At 44.3% G+C, this 12,124-nt stretch overlaps 1 protein-coding gene across 2 annotated transcripts in view; it reads right to left on the bottom strand.

Moving 5' to 3' along the window:
• The window catches only part of E2F3 (E2F transcription factor 3), a 33,731-nt gene extending 23,152 nt beyond the window's left edge, over nt 1–10,579 (bottom strand). Inside the window, exon 1 of one of the 2 annotated variants that reach the window (XM_010573155.1) lies at nt 10,491–10,579. In XM_010573155.1, coding sequence (XP_010571457.1) covers nt 10,491–10,493 — 3 coding nt within the window. In that variant the 5' untranslated portion in view covers nt 10,494–10,579. The remainder of the gene's footprint in view (nt 1–10,490) is intronic. The other variant, XM_010573156.1, reaches the window with a different exon arrangement.
• Nucleotides 10,580–12,124: the final 1,545 nt, after the last annotated feature.

A 12,124-nucleotide genomic window follows, 5' to 3' on the forward strand; every position in this document is an offset into this window, starting at 1 on the left:
GAATGAGTGTTGGTAGACCAAATAATTTTCTTTTTCACATCTGGGTAAATTCTGCCCTGTCCGTGGCATGACAATCTAAAAAGCTGATGTGATAGCCTAATATTTACAAGACAGCATCCAAAACAGATGTGTCATCACAGGGAATAAACTTCTAGGGGAAACGAAGTTAAAGTTGCTGTTCTTTCTCAGATTATGAAGCATATTTCAAAAAATTATCCCTTTTAGCTCTGGTGAAGCAGAGCATCTCAGGTCATAGTCAAGCAAGGACTTGATTCTATAACCAGATCGACCCACACCAGACAATCTCTCCGTTCTACTTTGCCTTCTTTACTATGTATTCCCTAAACTAAATACCTTGAGATGACTTCTCCAGGAAAACAAATACTACCTTTAAGTCTTAAATTTTAAAATGAAATGAATTCACATTTTCTAACCTACCCTTTGATCAAAGAAAAGAATCTAACTTTCTAATATGACCTGCTAGGTATCACAGACCACTGGATTTCCCCTAGTTGCTATGCCCTTAGTAACATTAAGTTATCTTGTAGCCAAGGACAGGAAGAGATTGCCATGCAATTTTAGAATCTCTGTTAGGAGAAAGTTAAGTGAGCAAGCACCTGTCAGAAGGACCATAAACACAGTTGCCCCCACCAAAAAGCAGGCAGATGGACTCGCTGACCTCAAGGCTGTTCAGAGCTGAAATTACAGAGCATAACTGCAGAGAAATTAGAGAGCAAAACATGTATTCTCAAAACCTGAAGGTATCAACTCATGATTATTTTCCCCTGACTTAAAAAAAAAGTCTAATTTCCACTTTGAGTTTGCATTGTTTCAGCTTTCAGTATTAAGTTCTCGATGTGATCAAGTTCAACAATTTAAGAAGTCCTTTAACACCGGAATAATCTCAGAGACTGGCTGAGGTGGGAAAGTACCTCTGGAGATCGATCATCTAGTCCACTCGCCACTGCTCAAAGCAGGGGCAACTAGACCAGAATGCTGAGGGCTGTGTCCAGTTGGGTTTTTAATACCTCCAATGAAGAAGACTTTGCAGCCTAAGAGACCTATTCCAGCATTTGATCATCCTCGCTGCAAAATCTTATGTTTAAATGGAATTGCTTGCATTTCAGTTTGTGCCTAAAGCCTTTTGTCCTGTCACTGGCCACCACTGAGAAGACCCTGGCTCCATCTTCTTCATTCCCTCCCATCAGGTGTTCAGACACCTCCTCTCCTCCAGGCTCAAGAGTCCCAGATCTCTCAGCCTCCCCTTGTGTATCAGATGCTTTGAGACCTTAACCACCTTCGTGGCCCTTCGCTGAACCTGCTCCAGTATGTCCACGTCTCTCCTGTACTGGGGAGCCCAGAACTGGACCCAGCACATCAGATGCATCTCACCAGGGCTGAGCAGGGGGAAGGATCGCCTCCCTCAACCTGCTGGTAATCCAATGCTTAATGCAGCCCAGGAGGTCATCGGTGGCCTTTGCCATAAGGACACATTGCTGGTCCACCAGGACCCCCAGGGTTTTTTTCTGCAGAGCTGCTTTCCAGCAGGTTTGCCTCAGCCCATCCTCGTGCCTGGAGTTATTCCTCCCCAGAGGCAGGACTTTGCCCTTCCCTTTGCTGAGCTTCATGAGGTTCCTGTCAACCCATTTCTCCAGCCCGTCAAGGTCCCTCTGGATGGCAGCACAACCATCAGCTATATCAACCACCCCTCCCAATTCTGTATCTTGTATATCAGTCAAGCCATCCCTTAATATTAATTTCACTTAAGCAATATTTTGCTTAAGTAAGTTGCACTGTAGGGCATTTCCTTCAGACCTCAATTTTTGCTGCCCTATTTAACATCATCTTCTATTTTCAACTTTTTCTCTTTACAAGTACTAGCACTGAATTGTGTATGTTATTTTAAGTATCAGCTGCACCAAAACTGTTCACTGAGGCAGAAGCATCCCCTCTCCTGTTCCTTTTTTAATACATGCCAGGATGCAAGCCTCAGTGCCATTGCTCCTCAGCAGCGCGCTGGAAGCTGGCGTGCAGTTGCTTGTCCACTACAGACTTCTCAGAAGTGCTGCTTTCCAGGATACAGGCCTTCTTTCATAAGGCAGAGCTTGCATTCCCTGTTCTCTGGCATACAACTTTGCCTTTGGCTGTATTAAAGACACAGTGTGTTTGAATGTGCCTCCAGAGCAAGTTGAGAGAGCTCTATTATCATTTACTATTCTGCTAGCAATTACTATCAGTAACAGTTTTCTTGTTTACTTCTGCAACAATGATGAAAGCACTCCACAGTATTGGGATTAGTGCAAATACTCACTGGAATCAATCAAAAGGACCCTTTTCCTGTCACTTAGCCAATTTTTAATCCAATGCCATACCGACAGTTACTTTTTTCTTAAAATCAAAACGCTTTACAAAATTAAACATCCTTTCTATCAGCCTCATTCACATGTCAGACAGTGACATCTTTGTTATCTTTTAGCTTTTGGTTGGTGGGGATGAAAGACAGGAAAAAAAGAAGGGTGAAGGTGGGAAGAGCTGGCTGTTGGATACTGCTGGTAAACATTTTGGGAACCACCACAAGCACTTTTTGCAGTGCTGTATACAGAACTCCATCGTTGTAACTGCACACTACTTAAACCCTACAGAAAGTGTTATTTCAAGACTGCTGGACATCCCAAGTATTAGAGAAGTTTTATGGATGTCAGAACAAGACTGGAAGAGCAGAACATTAGCAGAGATGTAAAAGAGACAACACCTAGGATGAAAGCAGAAACACAGGTGTCTATTCATGAGCTTTAATTTCTATTCATTGCAGCCCAAAGTTCAGAGAAAGCCCATTTGGCTTCTTGCACTGCTGCCTTCCCCCTCTTTCCCTTTCTGCTACCTACCTTGCTGTATAACTGTGCAGTTATTAGAACTATCCCATAGGCAATGGACAGCTAAATGGGATTTTCCAGAAGCCTGGAGAAGTCTTCCAGTGGAATCTAGCACTAACATATCACCTATTAAACACTGCACTAAAAATTCTGTTCTTTAAATGGATTTCTTCTCTCTTCAAAATTATCTACTCAATTCAGACTCATGGATTCTTCCACAAATGTACCTTAATCTGTTCAGAAGATAAATGACCATATGATTTAATTGTGCCTTCTTCACAAAAACCATAACTTACTTTCTTACGATCAGTACACCTTGATCCTTTTCATTTTCAAGTGCAGTCCCACTTATGAGTCATCTTTCCCTCCTCTCACACACATTTCTCAGTCTCTTCTTTTCATCCTTTTCCTCTTGTTTTAGTAAAAGCTGTAGGTAGGGCAAACTAAAATAGCATGTTTCACAACTGGACATGAGACATCCTTAAATTTAGATCAAATGAGCCCTTCCAAAGTACACGGGATCTTTCCATCCAGACAGATTTATAAAAGCTACATATAATTATGGAAAGGAATAGGATCAAAAATAGCCTGCGTATGATGGTCCTTCTCAACAGTATATGGATAGGAAGGACAGCCTTATTTTCTTAGCAGTAGGAGGAAAGGGTAAGACAACTGAGGGCAGCCATGGGAAGCCCCTACCAGCCCGTAGGCTTCCTAGATTGCTAAAAAGCCTAGAGTGTGGTAGATTCTCATACAAAAAAAAAAAATAATTAAGAAAATCCTCATTTTCTACACTAATTGTTTTCCCAACCTTAATTCCAAACTATATCAAACTGTAAAGCCAACATTACCCAAGAAAACTCGACTACATTTCACTATATGAGATTGCAAGTTCTTATCCAAGATAAAGCAAAAGCACTTTAAAGGCAGCCTTGGAAGAAACCTGCTTTGCCAGTCATCGGTTTGCCTTGGAAGTATAAAACTAAAAAAAAAAAAAAAGACTCAAACCTATCATCTTGACTTGACATCCATAACTTCTACCCTTTCAACAGACGCCTGTTGATGACAGCAGCGAGAGTCTTCTTACTCCCGACTTCCCTCCCACGCTTTGCACTGGCACGAAGCCCTCACGCACTCTGCGCTAACTTGGAACAAGTTCTGCAGCGTGGCCCTACGCTTTCCACAGCAAACTGGTAATTTCATGTCCACTTCAGGTAAATACATTTTATTGAATTAAATACAAGAAAGTAAATATGGCAGAGTTACAGTGTTCCCTGTGTAAAACACTGAATTCCAAAATAAATAGGAATGCTACACAGCTTTCACATTTTACTATCCTGCAAATGTTTCAATGCACAATGGTGCTAAAGAAAGTATCGGGAAAAAGATAGAAATTTTGGCAGCTGCTGTGGGCAGAGCTGAGGCTTCTGGCAGCAGGCAGCGTGTGGAAGGATTGCGAGATAAACACATCTGAAGTTTTTTGTTGAAGTAATCAATAACGAAACAGTTATGTTCAAAATTAGGCAACAGATTAAAGTGATAACTCTCATTTTGCAGCCCTATTCGTTACAGGCTGTCTCCAGAGTTAGTTAGTTAATAACCGCACTAGCTAAGTGTGTATGTGGAGGTTCCCTTACAACCAAAATGATATACCTCCTTTTAAGCTGAAGCCAAAATTCAGCAGTGTATTTTGGTCACAAGGGCCGAATTCTGCAGCAGTGTGAAATCAGCAGGGTACTCTCGCTGCCACGCAGGCTGGCTTCACCTCTCCACTTGAGGGGCAAAAAGGAGACTTTGCTATGATTGCAGTCACGAAACTCAACCTTCCTTGATGAACTTTCCATGTCACTAGTGTTCATTACCACTCACCCGACCAGAAGCTCTAGGAGCCTTCCCATGTCCATAACCCATGCAACATAAGCCCCTCGGCTGCAGCTATTGGCAGTAAAAGCCATCACAGTTGCTACATGCAAGGATTCCGTGACCTCTCGTGCAAGACCGCAATGCCTTTACTTTCATCCTTTAAAAATCAGTCACGTTAAAGCCCTGCTCAGAGTGACCGTACCTGTCAAAGCAGCACAGCCAGTCTTTCCTCAGGAGGTATTTCCTGATAGCGATGATTTCGGAGAAGGCCTCCAGTATTACAAGCGCACTACATACATAACTTCTAGGCACAAATTACACTTCTATCCTCACCTACTTCAGTGACTGCCGTCAGGCTGTAATTAAATTACAGGTAGCCTGGGAGCCTCGGTCCAGGACTGGAAGGCGAGCGTACGAGGCACAGCGCAAATGGAGCGCTGAGAAAACGCAGATTCTCGGTTTAAGCAACTGTGGATTTCCTCTGCAAATCGAGAACGTTTTCGGCCACACTTACCCCTTCGCCCGCTCACAAAACCCCTAAACTGCCCCCGAACCTTGAAAAGCCGAAAACCGGCAATGGGGGAGAACGCGCGAGAGATCCCTCCAGCCCTTGGGCACCGGCAGCTGCACGCGGTCGGTAACCTAAGCAGTAAGTAACAGCACAAAAGCTGCCCATTTCTTTCACAGAGCCATCTGTTAGCTTTTCGTCACGCGCAACTCCAACCCGCTTCGAGGCGATGCTAAGGTCGCGCACGGGCAGCCAAAAAGAGGCATCCCACGCGCGGCCGGAGGACGCGTTTGCAGCCGAGGGGGGGGCCGAGGGGGCAGCCCCCCGCCGGCCGCCTCTGCCCCCAGCCACGCTGCCAGCCGGGCCGGGGAGCTCGCTGGGATGAAAACTAATCACTCTCCCAGTGTTAGCTTTCAGCTGGAGCGGGTCCCCAGTCCGGCCGAGCGCGGGGCGGTACGAGGGGCAGGCGCCAAGGCAGGGAGGGAGGCGGTGGGACTGCCTGAGCAGGGCAGGGAGGGCAGCATGACCCCCGCTCCGACTCGGATCGCCATAAGCTGACCCTGAGACCACGTCCCCAAAGCGTCTCCCAGGATGGTTCCAGGAAATCCCCTCTGTCACGGGAAGCGCTCCGAGCAGCACGGACCCGATCCCCAATTCGTCCTTTCCTTCCTACCCTAGCAGGCAATCCAGGTTACCCTGACTATGAGAGGATTACATTTCATTTCCGAGAACAGGCCGAGAGGAAGCAGGAGGATATTTTAGCTTCCAAGACAAACAGCCGTTCCCGTGCTGCTGAACTGAACGGATCTAACGTGTTGGGCTGGGGCGTGATGGTGAGGAGCAAGGGGAAGACCTTTGTCCTTCACTCAACCACTGCAGATACCTGTCAGGACTGGACTGCCTCGTGTTTCAGTCCCCGCGTGAAGCTAGCGACAACCTGAAGGATCTCGACGTGATATTTAATCCTCTTCTATAGGTCATTGTCTTCAGAAACACCGAACAGTTTACCAAGCAGCACAACCATTTAATAATAGCACGTGACTATTGAATTTAATAAGCTGAAAGCAAGTCTTGTTATATCTACCCCAAAAGAGTATCTTCAAAGTGTAACAAGGAAGAAACTGGAACCATCAGTCAGTAATATTATCACTCTTTTCTCACAGCCGGAGCTGCATCCATCAGATGCACTGCAGAAAACAAGGAGAACAAAGCTAATCAAATACCACCACCTTTCTTCCTCCCCATTATTGCCTCTCCTAAGATTGACCACATTTGTGGTTAAATGCAGGGAGTCAAACTTCCTATAAGCAGTGTCGTTACGGTTCCAGATTTCCACTGTGGTTCAGCCGTATCACAGCTCTGGAAACGCATACTGGCATATGTTCAAACCACTGCCTTCACTCATTAAGGTGAAAAAATTCCATATTGTGACTGTAAAAGGTTCTTACCCAAATCACCTTGCTGGCCTGCCGCCTTAAAGATCTTAACACGGAGCTTAAAAAAAAAATTTTTTTTAAATCACTTTGTTGAAATTGGTAGTCTGGATAAAAACACTTAGTGAAGGGACTGATGCGATTTCACCATGCCAGGGGAGATGCAAGCAGCTAATTAAACTGGAGAAGCAGAAGCCCAGCTCCTCAGGATCTCCAGGGCACACCTCGTTCCACTGCCTCTGAGGACTCCTGCTCAGCCCCCACAAGCCCCAAGGCTGTGTATATATATATATATATGTATCTCCTGTCTTTTTGTCTGAGCAATCCAAAGCCTTCATCAGTTCTTCCGCAATTTGAAGCTCACGTCACTGAGATCAATAGTCCAACCTCAGCCGTAGCCAAGATGGTAGATGCAGCTGCTGACCTGGTGGCAGGACGAGCAACTTGTCCCCTCAGAAAGCAAGTCTGAAGACAACACAATCTCCACAAACTCACAGGTAACTCCAAGCATCTGCTGGTAAGTGTAGCTCCTCACAACAACAGAAGCTCCTAAGCCTGTCTTTAAAAAAGGATCAGTTCATTGCAAAATGGACAGAGTGAAGCATGCTGGGTTTTGGACCCTTTTTCTGAATAGAAAAATCAAATCAGAGTACTACAACCATGTGACGGTAGTCAAAGTAGACCTAAGAAAATCAAAGTTTCAACTCCACCTCTGAAAGCAATAGGAAGCTAAGTGAAAGCTGAAGTTTCTCCACTCTACACAGTTACACACAAGAACAAGAAAGCAACTAGTCATGGCCCTGATCACTATTACTATCCAAAAAATTCCAGTCTTACGTGCATAGGGTGCAGATGCACAAACAGGTGGACTTCTAGTGACACATGCATAAATATCTCCCCCATGTAAGTGTGCCGCTCCAGCAGTCCTGACCTGCACACCCACCTCCGTTCAAACTAACACACTTACTAAGTTACACCCCACATTTTTCCTCAGAGGAGAGCGGACTGTGTACCTTCCCACACTCTTAATTCCAGATACTCTTTTAATTCAAGGCTCTAGCTGGGAAGATCACTGCACCTGCTGCATGCTGGGGCTCCTGTCCATGCAGTCATGGAGGGGCACTCAAACACAAGGCAGAGCGAGAAGGAGGACAAAAAGCATCATCTCTGGTGTTCAGGGAGAAGCGAAATACTTGCAGAAGGTGTTCAGCATTACTTTGCAGCAGAAGGAACAATACGTTTTTGTACAATTTGCACAACATTAACCAAAGGGTCTGGGGCTGAATCCAGACAAAGTATCCAACACCAGTTTTTCAGAAGGAAAGCAAACCCTCCAGGAGCATTACAGCTGCTGGCAGGCAGGCTGTGCCTAATCTTCTAGAATGCCATGCCTAATCTTCTAGCATGCCACGCTTGCACAATCAGTGAAAGAGACAGGGCTGCCCTGGTGGACAAGTCCGTTTGCTGGGATCTTTATGCTGACCCTCTTGTGTCATTGCACTATTATGCAAAGTTCAAGAAGTTTAAAACTGTTCCAGATCTGTTGGCTTTTTCCATTTCGACAAGGCATCGCCATTGAACAAGTCAATAGGCAAGCTCAAGTATCTGATATTTTTAGCTAGATATACTATAGCATCTCACAGGTGCTTAGAGCTTTCTCCCTGCAAGGTCTTAAGGAGATTCCTCCCTTCTCAACTGCCAGTTGAGCAGAGTTTGGGGGCTGCTCTTCACACGCTGAGGCAACCGAGCTCTTCAAATGGCTGGGAAAGCCATGTTTCTCCACTTCAAATGAAGTACTAGCAACAGATAAAATGCCTGTCTGGTACAACTGGTGCTGCTTCCCCCCGTTGGAGGAAGTAGAGAAATGTGTTCAAAGTGGCACTGAGGCCATCAAAAGAACTAAAGGGTAGACAAGAAAACAGAACTAGACAAATCTGAAGGGGAGAATAAAAAGGCTGAAATTCTGATCCTTTCTTACTGAACACAGAATGATTTGATAACTCCTGAAATACCTGATTTTGGCCTTAAAGAGAGAGTCTGTCTTAGTGTCTGCATTGCAGATGAGAACAATTCCATTTTTGCTTGCTCTGACATATTGCTAAATTGATTATTCTCCAGGACTGGAAAAGAGGGAGAAAGGAGGGAGATGGTAATCACCGTTATAAAATTCTTTAAGGTGAAAGAAGTGAATGCATCTTACTTTTCCTAGCAACCCTCTTTGCTAATTCTGAAGCAAATAAATCACACTAAGGATAGTATCCTGAACATATGGCTTTCTCTGAATAAGGGGAATTTGCCTGCCTCCGAGCTTGCTTTTCTCTTCCTTTTTTTTTTTTAAATTTAATTAAATATGTCAGTCTCTGGAATCCCCTACACATTCCCTTTCACAGCAAAGTGGGTTTCTGTCCCGCCCCCCCCAAAAAACCACAAAAAAGCTTTATAAGTATTAACTTATTTCTGTCCACAGAAGGCTGTACCTAAGCTTAATGTCTAGCCAACAGCACGCAACCTGTTCACTAGTGTTGCATTCACTTCCCACATATTCAACAAAAGCATGATGTTACCAACACGAGAAAAGGGAAGGACTTCAGCACCCCAAGGCCAGCAGCAACATGAAGACAATCTTTAGAGAACGGGTCACAAGCAAACAATGTTGGAGGCCTCCAAATCATCTTGCACCTTTCCTGTAAACACCTACAAAGCACATGGCTCCAAGTACAGCAACTCATGGGATGTGTTTTTATTTTGCCATTTCCTTCTCCGTGCACAAAGCACCCTGCGTTGCATGGTCTGGACTTTGTACACTCCCCTGTCTCTCTGTGGAGCAGCTGAAGCAGAGGACCACCGGGAGGGACGCTGCTAACCTCTAGATCTGGAAGACCCTTCCTGCAGGGCCCTTGCAGGCTCTCGGTTGAATGAAGCGGTTTTTGCGAGGGCCCTGAGAAGGGGGAAATACCCCCTGAAGCTCCTCACTCCCCTGCCTGCAATCCAAGAAGGCAGCTGGTAGCAGCACGCAGAAGACGGTCGCAGAGAAGCTTGCCAACAGGAATGAAAGGGTAACGAGGATGCCAAAAGGCAATGGTCTGCATTTTTCTTTTGTAACAAATAAAAACAAGCAACAAAAATGTGACTAGCAATGGAAATCAGAAAGAAAATTGAAGTGATTTTATAGAAAGTAGTGTGAACCAAAGTCATACCAAAAGCCACCTGAATTTTTCTCTATCATATGCAATTTCCCATGTTCATTTATGTCATCTTCGCAGTGTCAATTTTCGAGAGAACAATTCTCAGCTCAGCACGACAGAACAGTAATACCGACGGGTATGCAGAACATTAGCATGTTATAAATAAACTGCTAATTTGAGGTGGGAAAAATCATCAAGGCAGCTCTTACGATTAAGAAAGAAAATGAGCAACTCGCTTATGCTTTCAGGACACTGTCTTTTACAAAAAGAGCTTTTTCTAACACCCAGTTCCTGAGGGAAAAAGAGAATAAACCCAGTGAAATACCCACTGTCCAGACAAAGCAGCCGGTGAAAATGCTATTATAATTTTTAAAGCCCTCCCTGCCCCCACCTCAAGTAGTAAGTTGTCTTTTCTACCGGCTCAAGAGGTTTGTGCTTAAAAAGAGTACTACAGCAGAGTTGTGAAGTTTCGGCTTCCTCTCACCCGACTCACAGTTTTACATAACTCTCAAGAGACATTTTTAGGTTACAGATACTGCGCAGCCGAAACAAAAAAAGGACGAGATGCAGAACTATTATACAGCAATTTGGATCTGGGTTACTTGGAGCCACTCGATAAAAGTCTTACCATGAAAAGTAAAACTTTATTCCGCTGAGCCGACGGCCAAGATTATTCGTGCTTGCGATAGCCCTGATCACCACCCTCCGTCTGCCCCGCGCGGGGTTCCCTTCCCACCCTGTCCCCGGTCTGCGAGGACAGATAACGCCCCACCGCCGCATGACTGCCACCTCGGGTATTATTTCTGTACCACTCCAGCATTGTCGCTCTTTACCAGCATGCCACTTACTAAGCATTATTATAAAAATTTCTGCGAATATCTATGTTCGCCACGAGCGGGGATAATGGCCTCATTGCAATAGCCTTGATAAAAGCTCCAACAAGACAGCTTTCAGATATCGCCACACAAAAGCCTTCTGTGAGAGCTGTAACCAACATCAATTCCCGCTATGCGAAGACATTAGACAAAGTGTGAACTAGCTTACTGTACGGGGACAAAAAACTGTCAATGTGTGGGACCAACGCTGTCTAAAAACACAACACTGGCAAGGCAAAATAACACCAGCATATATACATGGTAATTGCCATTTAATTCCAGAGTTAGCAGCACAAGAAAACAAGTACTGAAGGCACTATTAGGTTACTAGCATCACTCAGGACATTATAATTCCATATAATGGCATTTCTAGTGTCTCTGGTTGGAAAAACGACTTTAAAACCGGCAGATATTAGAAGAGCCCAAGCAGAGGGCGAAGTAAAGCCCAGTTTCCATTACAGAACCAGCCAGAGAACACAGCAAACCCTTCAGACCTGCTCCTTAAAGCACGTATTTTCCAGCACATGGTAGACAACCCGATACACACAAACCACCATTCCACCTACGATACAAGACAAAACCCCTTCTGCACATCATTTTGTATTTTTACATACTTATCTACTTACACTGTGGTAGCACCCAAGAAGCCACAAGACTACTGTTAACATAAATGGACTGTACCAACATAAATGCCAGGCCAAGAGGTTACTTTTTTACTTCCAGACCTGAAATTTGCCAGACGACACCTCTTAAATGGGAGTCTCAGTAGAAGGGATGCAAGCAAGTCTGCATGCCAGTTTGTTGCTGAACAACATGCAAGGCAAATTTGAAAGCTAAGTTTTATAGCGAGCATAACACACTCACTCTATGGAGAAGTGCTTCACTCTAAAATTACATCTGTACTTTTAAGATGTGTAAAAATCATGAAATCCTACAGTGCAGATTCAGTGGCTTGCAGAAGAAAAATTTATCTGTTACTGCACTCCAATTTTAGTAAGATTTTGTAACTAACGTGTAGAACCAAAATGAAGAGAAAGTCTTATTTAGAGAGAACTAGTAGAGTGGATCGATAAGCCTGACATGATATATAAGAATTTGACTTTTGCACCGCATGGTGACAGCCACCATTGAGACCTAAACCAGAGACTTTTAACATCACCTTAATTAACAAGGAAGGAAGTTTGCCAATGAGTTTCTTCCCCACCCCGCTTTCTAGCAGCAAGTTATGCAATACGCAACAACCTTTGAACCAACAGCTATACAACAACCAAAAAAAAATACCCCCCACAAAAAAAAACCCAACAGAATACCATTGTAAAAAGAAAGTCTTTCAAGAAGTTCATTAATGAAAATTACTTCTAGAATCTATGCATATATTAACCAATAC

The sequence above is a fragment of the Haliaeetus leucocephalus genome, unplaced genomic scaffold, assembly GCF_000737465.1.
Source record: "Haliaeetus leucocephalus isolate CR32 unplaced genomic scaffold, Haliaeetus_leucocephalus-4.0 Scaffold373, whole genome shotgun sequence".
In the NCBI taxonomy this organism is placed as follows: Eukaryota; Metazoa; Chordata; class Aves; order Accipitriformes; family Accipitridae; genus Haliaeetus; species Haliaeetus leucocephalus.